Genomic DNA, 19,577 nt, shown 5'->3' with positions numbered 1-19,577 from the left:
TCAATTAAGCAATTTGAGAAATAATATCCATAAAATAACAATCCATAATTCAAAACAAACCAAAACTAAACAAATTATTCCAATACTTAGAAAAATTGTCCAAAATTAAACCATAATCTGAAAATTTGGTGAACTTGTGTGCCCTATATTATTGTTGCAGGACAATATTGGTGGCATGGAAGGTTGAATAGGTCTTATCTAGGAGATCTTATTCAGTTAGTTCCACTTTACAGAACTTCAGCGGTGATCAAATTCTACAAACGTCAGAGTTGTTTTCATTCACCGACTTAAAGTCTTGAAAGCTAAGATGCTGCCATTCGTGCCTTACTTCAAGCAACTAGATGTCTTTCTAGTGATCGAAATGGTCAGCAAGAGTGAGTCAGAGGGTGCGTGGGTCCTCCTCAGTGAGGTACTCGGTATGCGGAGGAACATGGATGTGTCTTCGAATGAAGATCATTGCAGTAGCTTTCTAAGCTTCGTCGACAGGTTTGTCATTGATGAGTGCCTTGATGACGGCTTTAATACCCTTTGCAATATGATGAAGCTTCATGTCTTGAATCCACTTCAGGTAGCTTCTTCCAGATACTTCCAAATCGGTGAAATCGAGCTTGTTCAAGTTCGATATGTCCCTATAATGGAGGGTACCTAAAAAACGTGGTTAGTCATATGATAATCCATAGACATACATGGTAGAACATTCAAGTTCTATGTACATGTATTGGTTTAATTTATGCATGAAAGCTACAGGTTCCATGTGGTTTTGAATGAAAACTTCTAGTTTCAAATGAGCTAAATATGAGACTACAAGTTCAATTTAGTTTTATGAATGATTAGTTCATAAAGGAGAGGTTCTTGCAAGAAACACAGAATGCAATATGCTAATTTGAGTGTAGTCGATTTGAGTTTCTTCAGGAACTCAAGTGTGAAAGCTTCGGGACTATGAAAGAATGTCAACAGTTCAAAGTATAAAAATAAATTATTGAATTGATAATGTCCAAAAGTGATCTTCAAGCCAATAATTTTGGATTAATTATCAGATTAATGAACTGCAGGTCATTTTAATTAATTTAATAGATCAGGACCAAACAGGATCGATTGTGGAAGCAAAATAATAATAATAATCGGGTTAAAATTATTTAAAATGCCAAAAATTAGTGTTTGATTTGAAAAACCATAGCCCAATAGCATTTGGGCCTGGGTGCCGTGAGTAGGGTAAAGCCCTAAAGGCATATGGGTCTCAGATTTAGCTACATAGCAGCCTACATGTGGCTGCAAGCCATAAGCTGAGAGACTGGGCAACCCAGCAGCAGTAGTTGCTAGCGTTTTGGGTTGAGGGGTGGACATGGGGTAGGTCCAGCAAAAGCTAGTCGTGTGTTGGTCCATGAAGCCCAGTCGAAGCTAGGTTCAGGTCGGGGCGAGCTAAGCCCAGTAGCCAAAGTTATGGGCAAGCGGGCCGGGGCGCAGGACAAAGCCCATCAGTCTAATGCTACTTAGCAGGTTGGGCCGAGAATATTTGGACAGGTCCAAGGAAGGATGCAGGCTTTCGTTTGGAGGTGGGCTGGGCTTCGGGCCTGAGTTAAGCCAGCCAAGCCAAAGGCCTGGTGTGGCCGTGTGTTTGCAGCAAAGCCCAGAGGGCTATTGCCAAGGTCCAGACATTGGAATGACGTTGTCCTTGTGGCATGCTCGACACAGCTGGGCTACAAGCCAACGAGAATGACGGCGGTGGTGCAGCGGCTATGCCTCACAATTTTTGTTTTTTTTTTTTATTGAATTCTTTAGGGTTTGAAAAGCCTTAACATGCTTCTAATTTATTTATATGCTTTGACTCAAAAATTCCACATAGCAATATAATTGCGCAATGCATGAAACATATATATATATATATATTGACAAATATATGAAACATATACAATATATATTGTAAGAAAAATATAAACATAGAGCGGTTCATGCATTATAGGGAATATTTTTATGCTTCGTGGACGTTTCAAATATCTTCCTTTATTTTAAGCGTACCTAATTGTTAGAAAACAAATAAGAGCCTTTGAATTTTGTAGAAGATAGCCTCCTTTTACGATCCGTCAGTTCCCTAGCTTCTGGCAAGAGGGTGCTGATAACATGTTGTAGGCCTATTTAATTGAGCTATTCTAAGGAATAGATAGAGGGAAGTCCGGCAGCAGTGAGAAAGATTTAATTGTCAGGTGTGTGTTGTATTACCCCATTGTGCCTTTATTTATAGTAGTAGGATAGGTAAAATCCTTACCCTTTTATGATTACAACTCTAATAGGAATTAGACTACTAAAAGGAACATAAAACATATTCCTAGATACACTAGGATTTACACAATCACATTCCTATTCCAAATATGACTGCAACAGAGCTATTTTTTTATGTACTAATTGTTTTTATATTTCTTATTGTGTTCTACAGGAGTCTAGAAATCTATGACATTTTTACTTACAAAAAATAAGAAGTTGAATCATTTTAATTCTTGAGTTTCTTGCATTTACTAAAATATGGGTATGAGAATTAAAATATGGGGGAACTTTTCCCTGCATTTGATTACAAACAATGAATTGGAAAAGTGTAATCTTCCCCTTAAAATTAATCAAATACCTAAAACTCAAGAATCAAATCAACTGCGGGAGACTAGTTAATTTGATTCTCTTTTTCTTACTTTTCCTGCTTCTGAGTTCTAAATTTATATCCTCGTACGAATTGGTTATTAATGACAGAGGATTGAAGACCCGAACTCGTTAATTCATTGGTTTGGCTTTACAGGAAATCTGATGAAGGATATGTACTAAGCTCCATTTTGCTAGTCTTAATATAGCTTTCTGCGGTCATCAGTGTAACTTTAGAATTCACTCCCCTGACGGTTTTGTTTTGAGCATCTGCCCACACTTGCATGGAATAGGACAGTACCTTTGATTACCAATTATAAATTTGCATAAAAGAAAAACACTACCAATTATACATCAAACAAATCGCCTTTTAACGTTGTTTGTTAATAAATCCAACCCCAACAAAATTATTTTGACTCACTAAACAAATCGCTTAGTAATATTTTTTATTAACTACATATTGGTATACAAAAATATGGGTCAGCTACTGGTGTGATAGTGTGAGAGATTTCCTATTGGTTATACTATGACCAATACTAATCCTTATATAAATAAAATTTTTGCTCCTCTACTTAATAAAACATAGATTAATTGTTAAACCCGGACTCTTTTTATAAGATTAAACCAGGATATTAAATTCAAAGGAGTATCCCTTTTCCAAGAACATTCCATTAAGCTGCCAAACAAAATCAACTCTCCTTTTTTTTTTTTTTTTAAAAGGGGAATAAATTATAAAGAAGGTCCTTTATGGATCTTTAAACTTACATATCAAAGTAAATCCTACGCGTAACTATTTTAGAAAAATTAACTAAGTCTCTTCTGTCATATTGGTTTTTATGTAAGTATGCTTGAATTGTATATCGAGAAGTTGTCTTGAAAAATGTTTTATGTCTTGTATAAGAAAATGGATTCACCATGGAATTTGTAACTATTTTTGCAAAATTTGGATTAAGAATCTATGATCTTAAAGTCTCCTCCCACCACAACTTGTTTGCCTAAAACATTTGAAAATCCATAGAAATGAACCTGCAAGATTAGTTTGTCCAAAACAATTTCTAAACCAAAAATTTGCAGCAGCCTGACCATTAGCTTGAACTGATCCATTGAAGTTAATTTCATAGCTTCCGGCTAACAACATGTTTTGAGTTTCCCCATAATCAATAACTTTCAATATCTGCATAAGAAAACCCAACTTTCGCATGAATTTGAGACATAACCTACATTCCTAACAGCACGAGAAGGATTGCTATTTTTGTATAGAGTCTCATTGAAGTTTACTACCTTTAAAATAACAAAATTTCAACTGCTTTACAAGAAAAAGAAAAAAATATTAATCCGAAATTTTTTTATCTTCATCCTGTTAAAGATGGTAAGGGTCAAAGACAATAAACTTGTATTGACCATAGCAAGGGCCAAGCCAATGAACTTGGATTGCACAACTGATTCAACCAAGTTCTAGAATGAAAAACTTTTTATTGTAATTATTAATTTTCCATTCGTAAAAATTCTAGCATAGACACATGTATGTAACATCCCACATCGTTTAGGGGAGTAAATCTTATAAGCCTTATATGTATATTCTCATCTCTACCTAGCATGAGGCTTTTTGGGAGCTCACTGGCTTTGGGTTCCATTGGAACTTCAAAGTTAAGCGAGTTCGCATGAGAGCAATCCCAGGATGGGTGACCCACTGGGAAGTTGTCGTGTGAGTTATTAGAAACAAAACGGTGAGGGCATGATCGGAGCCCAAAGCGAACAACATCGTGCTACGGTGGAGTCAAGCCCGGGATGTGATGGGGGCCCGGGCCGGGATGTGACATGTATCTATTGTACTATATAAATGTTTTTTTTTTTTTTTGATCCAAAGTACCATATAAATGTTTTGTACCTAGTAATTTGTGAATCAAGAAAACACGATTCACCCAAATCCTTTTACATGGTACTAGAGAAACTCTCCTGCTGACCTACACAAAACCTAAAAAGTATCCAATCTCAGCCACCACCATTAGTGAAGAAACCAACACCAAGGGTGGAACACCAAGAAAGCCGTACAATCGTGATGTGAAGTGCGAAACATGCAACAAAGTCAGATCTAGCGGAATACAATATGGAAAGAAAGCTCCAAAGGAAATGATGTGACAAGCTTTTCGTACAAATATCATTTCCACTCACTTCGGATCAATGCAAGCAAATCATTGCTATGCTGAATAAGAGCAAACTCAAAGCTCGCAGCGTTAGTAACAACTTGAAATTGGTGCAAACCGGAATATTTTGTATATAAAAATGATAATGTGCTGGACTGATTAGTCAAACATGTTAATCAACTAAGATAGAATTGTTAGTTGATAAATCAAAGATTTAATAACCAATTTCAAATACTAAAAGTTATCCTAGTTAGTGAGATCTCAGTTCATTCCAAGTTATTAATGTGTCAAGTGAACAAGATTGTGAGCACATACTAATTAAATACTCAAGTGATACATGTAGCATGTAGTTATGTGACATATGTGGCACATTGTAAATAAATTTGAACACAAGATGTTTTTGGCCGGAAAAACCCACATCTCGATTAAAAAAACCGAGAACTCTCCACTTAGTCCAATCCATTAGTATAGTCAAGGTTCTTACACAGTAACATACAAAGCTCAATTCCTAGACCTAGTCTACAGAGTAGCTTTACCTTTATGCAACCTTACGCCACACAAGATGGATTCCTTCTATCTTCACGAAATGGCAGCTACTCCTGAGTTCTTCACCTTGTGTCACCAAAACCAGCACACGAACTATGCATATGATGACATGGCAATGATATGCAGATCTGGATTCAAATGTCTAGTCCGTTTCTGCAGTCAAACTATTGAAGGAAGAAACTTACGAGAATCCTAAAATGGGTCAGTTTAAAAGATTTGAACTAGAAACACTTGACCACAAATTTAATGCAAAACCAAAGACAATGTAACCTTATTCTTCAATGATTGGGTGTTTAATGCATGATAGAAGGTTTTGCAACTAGGGGTTCATAAATGAGGAGGAGGAAAAATAAAGGGTAAATTACGTTTTACTCCCTTAACTATTGGCTCAATTGCAACCTCATATAACATCTTTAAAACATTTCAATTTCATACATTTAGTTATATCTATTTTCATTTTCATACATCCATTAAAAATTTCTTAAATTAACTGTTAAGTAATGACATGGCAATTGTAAGGTCCACATTTGTGCTGACATGGTTGCCAACTTTATACTATGTGAATAAAAATAAATAAAAAATAGATTATTTAATAAAAAACCAATTTAAATTATAATTAAAAATTAAAAAAAATTGAAAAAGAGGATTTGGGCAAAGCTTGGCTTCTTCCGCCGCCGCCGCCTCCTCCTCGATTAGACTCCATCCCCATCTGCATGTTTGTCTCCAACAAGTCTATCAACAATCTCACAACTTGCTCGTAGCTCGGTCAGTTTCGTCACTCCTGAGTTCAATCTTCACATGACTTAGTAGGGCAAGAAGTAGATTTGGTGGCGGGGCTCCACCCGATTCAACCCCAGCACCTCGATTCCGTCCAACGAGGTGAATGTGGACAACCCCCATGCCTCGATGTTCTTGTGCTAGACCTTTTTGTGGTTCGCGACCGATGAGGTCGCGAAAGACTCGCCAAGACGGTGATTACCAGCGACGCTGAACAAGGAAAGATTGTTGCCAATGCAGGAAGCTATAGGCGCAAGAGGCCTCCGTGGCAGCATCGTTTGTGACAAAAGAAGTCAACGAAGAGGGAGAAGAAACGGGAAGTAATGTGTTGTCGAGAGAGATGGGTGCGGTGTTAGGGACGGCAGAGCTGATGAGGATGTTGTAGATAGGGATGGAGTCGAATCGAGGAGGAAGCAGCGGCAGAAGAAGCTTCCTAAACCAGATAAACACAAAGGAGATGTGATAGAGTCAAGGATGAGATGAGGTTACTGGGCCAAGCTCCCAGATCCCCTTTTCAATTTTTTTTTTAGTTTTTAATTATAATTTAAATTGATTTTATTAAATAATCCTATTTATTAATTTTTATTCACATGGTGCAAAGTTAACAACCATGTCAGCATAAATGTGAACCATATATTTGTCCATGTCATCATTTAACGGTTAACTTAATAGATTTTTTAATGCATGTATGAAACTGAAAAAAAAATATATAACTAAATGTATGAAATTGAAATATTTTAAAGATGTTGTATGAGGTTGCAATTGACTCCATACTTGAGGGAGTAAAATGTAATTTACCCAAAAATAAATGTTTTATCTCTCTCTAACTTCTCTATCTAAACAATATAATTTGAAACCCCAACCAAGAAAAGAAACCCTAGCCAATAATATAAGCAAAAAAGATGTTTCATTTCAACTAGCAAGGACAAGAGACATGTGGCACACTACAAAACAATCTGGGCAGATCTATGGCTACAAGCTGGTAACCAGCAAAAAAGGCGTCAGTCAGCCCATGTGGGCATGTTTTAATTTGCGTGCCCAACTTGTTGAAAATTCGTGTGCAAGCCTGACTAGACAACTAAGCTAGTCATAATGAAGCAGAATGTAGATTTAAAATGCATACATGAACAAACCTTTTGAAGTGAGATGCATCTCATCCTTGTACATTTCTTCACAGTAGACACAACCCATTAACAGAGAACAGCCTAAAGCTACATTGAGCATGTGGTACATTTACAATGTTGACAAGGAAAGCTAAACCAAAATGTCTAGACTTCACCTCTTTGGCTTTCCTTGACAAAATACCCCAAGCCTAAAGCTAATTTCACTCACCAACACTCAAGAAATGAATGAAGGACTGGATCTTGCAAATCAACAAATCTTGACAAGAACAACTGAAATATATAATGGGTGGCCAACTTGCAAGGTAATAAAATACAACTGAAAATTTCTCCCCCCATTTTGTCATGGTAAGATAAATACAAGGTAGAATATCACAATGCAAGAATAACAAAACCACAGTGGATAAAGAATGAGCAATATATCATATGAGCATGTCGAACAAAGTGAAGAAACAAGTAAACACATGTAAGTGATCCAACTCCTCCATAAATTATCCATGCAATGAAAATGAACTCCCTCGAAATTGATGCTTTTCATTTAAACATACTCCCACATAATTCTAAATCATGACTTCATTTATCTAATGAGGGACAGTGACTCAACAGAAAAAATGAGATGTTCGTAATCTCAAAAGCATTTCCAAAGTTAACCAAGCTTTTAATAATTCATTGACTTTAAGAAACAACACTTCCTACATAATATGGACAATGGACAAGATGCGCAAAAGGTAAGGCATAAACCTTGGAAGAAAAGCTAATTTTGGTGAAGAACTTTGAGCGAGGCACTAATTAGAGAAATGCTAAGGTCATTAGAATGAAGGTGAAATTTTACCGAATCACCATTGATATTTCAGATAATTTAATACATCACCTACTGTTTGGGCCCAAAATAATATTATTAGGTCGAGCTTAGGTTTGTGTTTGGTCCAATGCTCTTCCGAAAATATTATAGGCTGGCCAGGTTGTCATAAGCCGCCAATCAGGTCGGCCAAGTTCTATTGCAGGAATGAGTGATTTGGATAAATACGAGGGTTGAATCTTTATATTACCAAGAGTGTTAATGCTAAAGGCACTAGGAGTCAAAGAATGAATCTGGTTCATTATGAAGCGGGTTCAAAGTCCTAATTGAATTAGGACTAGCTGAGTCCTATTTAGATCAGGATAAGGAGTCCAAGTCCAGGTGTGGTTCTAACTCAACTAGGAACAGGTTCACTACTATAAATAGAAGAGGGAGTGCACCATTCAAGCCTATCCAATTTAACACACAAACTGCCCTGCATAAACTCTCACTCTACGCGAAACCTCTCAACAACCTTGAGATTTTTCTTTTCTTTTTCTACCAACACATCTTCAGTTTGGATAAACAGCACTGTTGCTGTAGAATTAGCCGACTGCGGAGCACCTTCAGTTTAGATAAACAGTATTGCGTTGAGGCTGACTGGTTATCTATCCAAGTCTCGGTCGAGAAGGATTTTTGAATGCTTATTGACAGAGGTCATCTCATTAGCCTTCTCGGCGAAGTAAAGTGTTACAGGTTATTACATTCGGCACATTGAAAGCTGAATTTGATATTGAACTTTGTAGAACTAGCAGCCTTGTCTTCAGGCTCTAGAACCCGAAGGCCGAGACGTGTTCCTTCCTCAGCCCAATCACAAGATCAAGAAGTCAGCAGCGCGCCCAACGCCACATCAAAATATTTATTCCTCGGTAGAACTCGACCGACGAGTTGGCATACCCCGCACATAACCAAAGGACGTAGTTAGCTTATTAATTACTCGACTTGTGTGCCACATAGGTTTGGTAGTTTTTAGGGTCAACAGCTACAAAGGGGGATCTTGAAGCACTACCTATGACATTGCATGGAAGGCTAAAATGAAGGGATTTTCTCATTTGATAATATATACTTTGTTTTGAAGACACCCCTTTCATATAACACTCTCCCATTTGAAATTTTGATTTGATTTTAGGGATAGGACAAAAAGAAGAGAATTGACACATGGTCCAAATTATAGAGTAAGTAAAGTCACGACCAATCAATTAGGACCAAAGCAACATTAAATTAAAAAACACCACTAGATTTGGATGATTGGAAAAATGATTTTTTAGAGACCATATGAAGGAATTGAGAGAACCTTTGACATCACAATGAAAAATTATCCAAGGCTAATCCATATGTTACTAACTATGTATGACAAATAAGAGATACATACAGAGAGCAAAATGAGATTATCTGATGAGATAACTGACCACACAAAAACATGCATAGAGACTAAACAAAATATTCAACTCTTGGAAGCAAGGCTGTACAACATATTTTATTCATATCACAAAGACCAATAGACCGTTTAAGATCTTCATACCTTCAATTATCTAGGGCTTTAGTGAAAATGTCAACTAGTTGTTTTTTAGTTGGCACAAAGGTTAAGGTAAGAATTTTACCTTCCATAAGATCTCTAATGAAATGATGCCTTATATCAATATATTTCGTTCTTGAATGATGGACCATGTTCTTGGAAATATCAATAAACAAGAAAAGTGGATTGAGAGATACCATAGTCACTAAGCATTTGCTTCATCCATATCAATTGAGTGTAAGAGCTACCAGCAACAACATATTCAGCCTTAACTGTAGGCAAAGAGACATAGATTTGCTTCTTGCTGTGCCAAGCCATCAGATTGTTTCCAAGATAGAAAGCTCCCCCAAAGGTACTATTTCGATCATCAATACACCCAGCCCAATCGGCATCACTGTATCCAACCAAATTGGTGTTGCTGTCATGCGTATATTGTAGCCCAAAATCAGTAGTTCCATCCACATATTTAATGATCTTCTTAACTGCCAATAGGTGAGACTCCTTAAGACAACTTTGAAACTGAGCACACACCCTAACTGTAAAGGCAATATCTGGTCTACTTGTAGTCAAATAGAGTAGGCTTCTAATCATGCTTTTATACAAGTTTGATCAACATCTTTGCCACTCAAGTCCTTGTGGATTTTGGCACAAGTACTCATTGGTGATCTAGCAACTTTTTATCCTTCAAGACCAAATTTCCTCACTCAATTCTTGGCATATTTGGCTTGAGAGATGAAAATGCTATCTTTTCTTGTTCTTGTAAACCCATTTTGTGCCAATAACATTAGTGTTCGATGGATGATCAACAAGGAACCAGACATCATTCTTATCAAACTGATTCAGCTCTTCCTGCATAGCCAAGATCCATTCTTCATCAGTTAAAACATCTTTAATATTCTTAGGCTCAATCTGGGAGACATAGCAAACATTTGCAACTTCATCAGCTATTTGCCTTTGAGTTCTAATGCTTTTGTCAATTGGACCCACAATTTCTTCATCAGGATGACCTTTGGCCCACTTCGGTTTATCCTTGAATAGGACATGAGAATCTTGATTAGTGCTTAATTCACTCTCATTGTCAGTTTCTGACACCACACTTGACTCAACATAAGTATAACTATTATCCTTAGAGGGAAATAACACATCATCATTTCCAGATGCCAAAGAGGGAGGGACATCAATGTCATTAATCTTGAGATTTATGGACTCTATGATAGTCTTTGTTCTCATATTGTAAACTTTATAAGCCTGGCTTGTGTTTTAGTACCCTAAAAGATTCCTTCATCACTCTTAGTATCAAATTTTACCAGAGGTTCTCGATCATGTAGAATGTAGCAAACACTCCCAAAGACTTTGAAATACTTTACCATTGGCTTCTTACCTCTCTAGAGTCCATAAGGTGTCACATTAGTGCCATGTCTGAGAAACACTCAATTTGATATGTAGCAACGGTGTTCATGGCCTTGACCCAAAAATGTTTTGCCAATATTTGACTCTTAAGTAGTACCCTAGTCATCTCTATCAAAACACAAATTTTCCTTTCCACTACACCATTTTGTTGAGGGGTGATTGGAGTAGAAAATTCATGCTTGATGTTGTTTGAGATTTATGGACTCTATGATAGTCATCCATAATTACCAAGATGTACTTCTTGGCACCAAGAGATAAAGTCTAAATTGGCCTAACAATATCCATATGAATTAATCGAAGTGGCTTGGTTGTTCCAATGTCAGTCACTTTCTTGTGAGCCATCTTAGATTGCTTTCCCAATTGGCATGATCTGCAAACATAGGAGTCAAAAACAGAAAAAAAGTGGCAGCCCCCTTATTATCTCATGTTTGGACAATTTCTTAAGGTCTTTGAAGTTCACATGTCCAAGTCTCTTATGCCAACATTAGTTTCATCAATAGCTTTATTACACTTGGAGTATGCAACAACTTTAGAGACATCAAGATGTAGCAACCGTCTCCAGATCTCGGGAGTACAATCAAATTATTTCCATGTTCATCCATAATCAGGCAATCTCTTTTAGAGAAGCACACTTCATCAGCTACATCATCACACAACTGGCTAATGCTAATGAGATTTGACTTTAACCCGTCAACATAGCGAACATTTTCAAGCTTCGGTAATCCAGGGATCTTGACATCACATTTCTCTGTGATATGAGACTTGTCCCCACTACCAAACACAACACCACCGTAAATAAGAGGAGCAAGAGATGAGAAAGCCTCATTGTCTCCAATCATGTGACAAAAGCACCCACTATCAAGATACCACACATTTGGTTTTGATAACTGATAGAGAATTTAGAACAACAAGGCACCTGTTGGAGACTTTCTGAACTCATTTGGAGTAAGGTCTCTTCTTCTCCATACTAGATGACTACACAAGTTGAGCAATTAGGTTGACTTCATTTAGTAGTCGATCCACCTGATTTTTCAAGGTATCATTCTTCCCAGAGTGAAGTTTCCTATACTTAGGACGAATGTGGCCTAATTCACCATAGTGATGACATGTGGGAATAAATCCAGAATTTGAGCTTGGATTGACATTAGGTGCCATAGGATAAGATTCTCTCACAAATCTTGATTTGGTATCCGTTGAGCTTGAGCCATTTTCATGAAGCCAATGCCACTTTTGTCACAATGAGGTTTCCCAAGACTTAGCATCTTGTCAATTTTTTCAGCCCCAATGGTAAGACGAATAACCTTGTCATTTGCCTCATTTAACTCAAGTAGCTATTTCAATTAGCCTTGTGATACATAATGTTATTTGCTTTCAAAAGAAGAAAATTCATAGGTTAAACTCTAGACATTCGATTTGCAATCTGCTTCTACCCTTGTGATCATAACATCAAGCTCTACAAAAGAAGGTAAGAATTCATAGCTCATTTTCAAATTCAAATTTTTTATTAATTGGGGATTTCATGTTAATAAGTTTAAAAATTCATGTTTAGAGTGCTGCATGGTTGAATTGAGAATTTTGGAAGTCTCAAGGCTGGTCAAAGAGCAATATTGAAGAATACAGAGGCAAAATTTTAGTTGATTTTGAGTTATGGAATTCAATTGTGCATTGGTTGTTAGATGGCATTTGGTATATGGCGAATGCCATGAATCGATTTCATGGAAAAGGCTAATTAAGCTGGGACTCAATATGAATAAATATTAGATTTGGTTATTTTGGGGCATACATCCACTGTGTTAGACGGAATTGTGAAGTTTTAGTATGTGTTGGTGCATGTGAAGTATGTAATGATATGTTTTTTTTTTTTTTATTTCCAGATTAGGCACTCCCTGTGGCTTAAGAGAGTTCAAATTATAAGAGTGAACACTTGTGGAAAAAGTTGGTAACTGAAGCTTGGAATACTAGGTAGGGGGAACTCATACCCTGATTAGTGGTTTTCGGTATGTATTATGTATGTAAATTTGATGTGTGCAAACTATGCATTGGATTTTTGGTTGTTAGAATTGCATGTTAGGAAAAAGATTTTTGATTTTTCTAGCATGTGATTTATGTTATTCTATATTATACTGACGACCTGAAAGTGAAGGGGGATGTGTTACTACCTTGGGCTCCGATCTCCTAAACCTCTGAAGGGTCCTATACAAACAGACTCGTACCATTAACCGTAAGGGGAGGGTACTTGTGTCTGTGTGGTATAGGTTTTAAGTGGACACTCTCACTACCCTATCTTCTGTTGGTATTATTTGAGATTATTTTTTTTAGGTATGGGTAGTTGGTCACGTGTTTAGTTGTCAAGAAAAAAAGATTTTAGGGATCCCACTATAGTTAAACTGTATGAGCATGTAATAAATTTTAGCTTAAGCCAAAGGTTTTTGTTGTGCAAATTGTTTCCTTTATACTTAGTACAAAAGTATATCTAGTTTCAAACCTAGCTAGGGTGCATCCAGAGGGGTGCAAAAGATTGTATGTGATGCTTACCCCCACATTTTCAGGTATGCGAGATTTAATGGAAGAGTTGGACTAAGGTGTGCAGTTGTAGCTTGTCAATCTCAAAGCTTTTGAGTCAAAAAATCAGCTTTTGAAATGTAAATATTGATTTTCTAGTTTCAATGAAAGATGTCTATGTGTAGCCTCTTTTGCTTGTGTATGTATTTATCTAAAACTTATTACTCCCTTGGCTTTTGTAAACTGAACTTTTGGGATTTCTTTTGTAAAAAGATTGCCTATGAAATGGTTTTAATGTTATGGCTTTTGCTTGAACTTTGGTATTTATTTTGTTAATAGTATTAGAGGCCTTGCATATCTTAAAGATACAAGAAAATTGTCATGTTTTGAGACGGAGCATGCAACTCTCATGCAAGATGGTGGAAGTAAATGGACAAACTTTACTTTTAAATATGTACTTTTATCCAGTAAAGTTCGTGATCGACTCAAGGTTGCACAAATGGGCTTGTTCGTGATTGAGCATCAGAAGAGTGGAAAGTTCATAAAGATGGTGGTCTAAGATACAAAGAAAGAACCTAAAGATAAAAGAGTTAGAGAACAAGTACTGAATGAAGCTCACAATACTTGATTTGCGATGCATCCAGGAAGCAATAAGATGTACCGAGATCTAAAGAGAATGTATTAGTGGAAAAGGATGAAGCGAGAGGTAGCCAATTATGCTCAATATGCCAACAAATGAAGATTGAACACCAAAGACCATTTGGTATGCTGCAACAATTAGCTATTCTAGAATGTAGTGGGAGTGCATTACGATGGACTTTATTACTGGTCTACCGAGCTCAAATAAAGGGCATAATGGAGGTTGGGTGATTGTAGACCTAACTTACCAAAAGTGCTCATTTCTTGTCCGTGAAGATGAATTCGCCTATCGACTACTTTGCTAAGCTCTATATTGAGTGGACTATTCGATTGCACGGAATCCCTAAAACAATAGTTTATGACTGAGAATTTCGATTTACTTTAATTTTTAGGAAAAGCTACAAGTGTAATTGGGTACTAAACTCAATTTGAGCACGGCATATCATTCACAAACTGATGGACAATCAGAAAGGGTCATCCAAATATTGGAAGATATGTTGAGAGCTTGTATTTTGGATTTTGGAGGAAAATGGAGTGTACATCTTCCACTTGCTGAATTTGTCTACAATAATAGTTACCAAAGTAGTATTGGTATGGCACCCTATGAGACTTTATATGGGAGACCTTGTCGATCACTGATTTGTTGGGTCGTGACAGCGTCGTGAATCTTAAAAACACATGAGAGTTGCATGCTCCGTCTCAGAACACGACAATTCTCTTGTATCTTTAAGATACGTAAGGCCATTAATATTATTAATAAAATAAATATCAGAGTTCAAGAAAAAGACATAACATTCAATCCATCTCATAAGCAACCTTTTTACAAAAGAAATCCCAAAAGTTCAATTTACAAAAGCCAAGGGAGTAATAAGTTTTAGATAAATATATGCATAAGCAAAAAAATGCTACACATAGACATCTTTCACTAAAACCAAAAAATCAATATTTACATTTCAAAAGCTAATTTTCTGACTCGAAAGAATTTGAGGTTGACAAGCTACAACCGCACACCTTAGTCCAACTTTTCCATTAAATCTTGCACAGCACATGAAAATGTAGGGGTGAGTATCACATACAATCATTTGCGCCCCCTCAGGAGGCACCCTAGCTAGGTGTGAAACTAGATATACCTTTGTACTACGTATAAAGGAAACAATTTGCACAACAAAAACTTGTGGCTTGAGTTAAAATTTATTTCATGCTCATGCAAGTTAACTATAGCGGGATCCCTAAAATCTTTTTGTCCTGACAACCAAACATGGCCAACTACCCACACCTAAAAAAACATATTCTCAAATAATACCAACAGAAGATAGGGTAATGACAGTGTCCACTTACAACCTATACCACATAGACACAAGTACCCTCCCTTTACGGTTAATGGTACGAGTCTATTTGTATAGGACCCTTTGGAGGTTTAGGGGAATTGATAGTCACACAACGCCCTTCACACTCAGGTCGTTAGTACAATATAGAATAATATAAATCACATGCTGGAAAAAACAAAACTCTTTTTCCTAACATGCAATTCTAACAACCAAAAATCCAATGCATAGTTTGCACGCATCAACATTTCCATACATAATACATACAGAAAACCATTAACCAGGGTGAGTCCCCCCTACCTGGTATTCCAAGCTTCAGGTACCAACTCTTTCCACTAGTGTTCACTCTTATAATTGAACTCATTTAAACAACAAGAGTGCCAAATCTAAAGAGAAAAGAAAAACATATCATTACACACTTCACATGCACCAACACATACTAATACTTCACAATTCTGTCTAACACAGTGCATGTATGTCCCAAAATAATCAAATTTAATATTTATTCATATTGAGTCCAAACTTAATTAGCCTTTTCCATGAAATCTTTCATGGCTTTAGTCATATACCAAATGCCATCTAATATCCAATGCACAATTGAATCCCATAACTCAAAATCAACTAAAATTTTACCAGCCTTGAGACTTCCAAAACTCTCAATTCAACCATGCAGCACTTCAAACATGAATTTTTAAACTTATTAACATGAAATCCCCAATTAATAAAAATTTTGAATCTGCAAATGAGCTCTGAATTCTTACCTTTGTTTGTAGAGCTCGACGTTGTGGTCACATGGGCGAAAACAGGTTGCAAATCGGATGTCTAGAGATTAACCTATGAATTTTCTTCTTTTGATACCTAAAGAAGAACCATGGCTATTTTTTCTTCCTTTCTGGTCTTTTGGAAACCTTGCACCAAAAATAAGAAGATGAAAGAATCCTCTTGAACTCACGTGTCTCCATTCATTTTGTCTCATTATTTTTTTTAACCCAGTAAAAACTTGACACACAACCCATTTTAATCCATCTAAATCTTTTCAAGTTTCATGTAAATAGATATATATTTCTGGGGTTTTACACTTTCGTTGCAAATGGGTTTATAAGATCAGGCATGACTCTGATGGCACCGTTGAGCTACAAAGCGTGTCTTGTTAAAGGGACGTTCGCTCTCGTTGCTAAATTAGTTACCTCTAGGTTACTCATTGTCATAGCTACCATCCAAGGATGACATCTCTTTCAACTTGACGTCAACAATGTCTTTCTTAATGGCGATCTTCTTAAGGATGTGCTTGCCACCTGAATTCAGATAAAAGGGGGAGACACGAGTTTACAAGCTTCAAAAGTCATTGTATGATCTTAAACAAGCCTTGAAACAGTGGTTTCTTAAACTCTCATCCACTTTCAAATCCACAGGCTACCAAAAATCCAAAGCTGATTTTCCTTATTCGCCTGGTTCAAGGGTAACAATTTTACTGCATTGCTTGTTTATGTCGATGATGTGATATTGGCTAGAAATGACATGAAGTGCATTAAAGAAACAAAGCGTTTTTAGGGGGAAGATTCAAACTTAAGGACCTGGGAAATTAAAATATTTCCTAGAAATCATAGTTGCAAGATCATGCTAGGGCATTACATTATCCCAACGCAAATATGCACTTAAAATATTACAGGATAACGGGTTTCTTGGAGTCAAGCATGCCTATATTCTAGGGATCAGAATCTAAATTTGACACAAATAGATGGTGCACTCCTAAAAGATCATTCCACGTATATAAGGCTCATTGACTGTTTGATATACTTGATGATCACAAGACCGGATTTGGTTTAGTTAGTGCATGTCCTAAGTCAATTTATGGACAAACCCAGGGTACCACACATAGATTCAACCCATCGTGTGCTGAGATACGTCAAGAGCACACCAGTACAAGGCATTTTCTTCTCCTCTACAAGCTTGTTACGATTGAGAGCTTTCTGTGATGCAGATTTGGTTAGTACATGGACACTAGAAGGTCCATGTCAGGCTATTGTACAATGATTGGTGATTCACAAGTTTCTTGGAGGTTTTAGAAACAAACTATATCATCGAGATGACAGTTGAAGCAGAGTATAGGGATATGACTTCCACATGTTGGGAATTGACTTGGTTGAAATACGTCCTCAATGACTTGGGAGTTAAGGATCCCCAAGCAGCCATATTGTACTGCGATAACTAAGCAGCGCTTCACATTGCATTCAATCCCTTTTTCCATGAGCGAAAAAAAACATATAGAAATACATTGTCATGTAGTTAGAGAAAAGCTGCAAGAAGGCGTGGTCTGCACCGTGCATATGAACACACTTCAACAATTCCAAATATGCGTTTGGTATTTATTGAAATTAAGTTACCTACTTAATTCTTATAATATTGATACAGTAACCAAATACATAATAGAGATATGAAAGGAAAGAGTGGTGTCCACATTCACAAAAAACTGAAAGCTATATATTTGTTTCCTTCCCAATTTGTTCAAACGAATGGGGGATCTTATGAACGAGAAAGAGTGTCAAGGAAAAACAGTATGAAAAGAAAGATTGAGATAGTTGTTTAAATGAGTAGAAAAATCATCAAAGGCCTGAACTGAGAAAACTACAAAGATTTCGCAAAAGTTAATTTAATCACCGTACAAATACGAACAATAATAATAGTGTCTAGGGTTTTGTTTTGCTTACCTATGAAGATTCAAGAGACTAATAACTTGATTGGTGTAGAATGCATCAAATTTTGTATCCGCCTAGAATAGTAAGTAGTGAAGGAGCTAGAACAACGTTCAAACTGAAGTTATCTCTTCCTCACTCTCACATTTCTTGGGCGTTCTTCGCTGTGGGACACACACACACAAGGTTCTAAAAGACGTTAGGCGCTAGTCGGGCAATGAGTTGGGGCCTGCCTAGGCAGGCGCTTAAGCGGACTAGGCGGATTTAAGTAAATCTATTATATTTTGTATAAATAAATGTCTGTTTATAATTAAAATATAAATAATTTCATTATAAACTAAAAAATAGAATGACATATATATTAGTAAGTATTGGAACATAATGAAAACATGTGTATTCATTTAAGTATTCAACAAGTCTCTTACAATTTTTTGAAAAATAAAATAAAATGCAAAATAAAGGTTATCTATTTTCTGTCTAAGTGAGTCGTAACCTAAGCGGGTGCCTATACGGGTCTAGGCGGGTGCCTAAGCAGGTCTAGGCACCCTTTCTTAATTTTCAAACGCCTAGGTATTAATCAGGGTAGTGGCCAACCGTCTAGCGCCTAGACGGCGCTAGGCGAGGATTTTTAGAACAATGCACACACACACATTTTTTTTTATTATAAAAATGGGGATTAGTTGTGGAGTCCACATCACATCAAACTTTAACAATTCAAACCGTTTATTTTTCAAGTTGCACCTCATAGATCATACTTGCAAAGTATTAGCTAAATCGGAAATGTTTAAGACATTTAATTGAGTTCAAAAAAATTAACTTTGTTATATAAGAAATAATGAAATTTTATCTTGATAATTAAATAGGGAAATAGTTTCGGACTGAATTGAATTTTTGTAAGGATGATCTATGAAACGAGACTTACAAAATAGACAATTCAGATCGTTAAAGTTCGATGTGGAGTGAGCTCCACACCTAATCCCCATTTTTTTTTAAATGAGAATCCCTTTACATAAAGGGCCTGTAGACACACATATACATATACATATACTAGCCTCTCCGCATGCTCTCACGCGCATGCGAGAGGCATTTTTGCATCACGGTGGCTACGCGCCCCAAAGATGTGTTGCTTTAGATATTCTTATATTTCTTAAGTGATTACTGAAAATAAATAGGATCTCATTGCCAAAGGAGATGGCCTCGTCCAACTATTTAGGCAAAAACTTATACTGTAATTGAAATCGAGAGAAGATAATGAAATTTAAACATACTTTCAATGGACTCATGATTTTGCATCTTCATACAAACTACAAAGCCTTTTTTTTTTTTCCTTCATAAAAAGATAATAAAATTTCCTGTATTGGCTTTCTTTTCTCTAGGAACCATGAAGTGAAACATTGTTTTTATCTATTTTGAAATTTATTGACCTGCAATTGCAATATAT

General features: G+C 36.5%; 1 protein-coding gene across 1 annotated transcript; it reads right to left on the bottom strand.

Annotated features, from left to right (window-relative positions):
• Positions 1-469: 469 nt before the first annotated feature.
• LOC125477283 (secreted RxLR effector protein 161-like) lies at positions 470-10,226 on the bottom strand. Its single transcript, XM_048584233.1, has 3 exons — positions 10,169-10,226; positions 9,765-10,049; positions 470-645 (listed from the first exon to the last, which is right to left on the bottom strand). The coding sequence occupies exons 1-3, from the start codon at positions 10,224-10,226 to the stop codon at positions 470-472; spliced, it is 519 nt and encodes a 172-aa protein (XP_048440190.1).
• Positions 10,227-19,577: the final 9,351 nt, after the last annotated feature.

The sequence above is a fragment of a genome, unplaced genomic scaffold (assembly GCF_019419815.1).
Source record: "Pyrus x bretschneideri cultivar Hongxiangsu unplaced genomic scaffold, Pyrus_bretschneideri_v1 Contig21, whole genome shotgun sequence".
NCBI classification, from domain to species: Eukaryota; Viridiplantae; Streptophyta; class Magnoliopsida; order Rosales; family Rosaceae; genus Pyrus; species Pyrus x bretschneideri.
This window is presented reverse-complemented; position numbering and strand designations above follow the sequence as displayed.

Excerpts from the sequence above, each read along its gene's own strand:
- LOC125477283 (XM_048584233.1), bottom strand. The coding sequence starts at position 10,226 with ATGAGTACTTGTGCCAAAATCCACAAGGACTTGAGTGGCAAAGATGTT. Across the intron at positions 10,050-10,168 it reads CAAAGATGTTGATCAAACTT|TTAAGAAGATCATTAAATAT; the intron begins GTATAAAAGCAT and ends ACCTATTGGCAG. Across the intron at positions 646-9,764 it reads GCAAATGCTTAGTGACTATG|GTACCCTCCATTATAGGGAC; the intron begins GTATCTCTCAAT and ends CACGTTTTTTAG.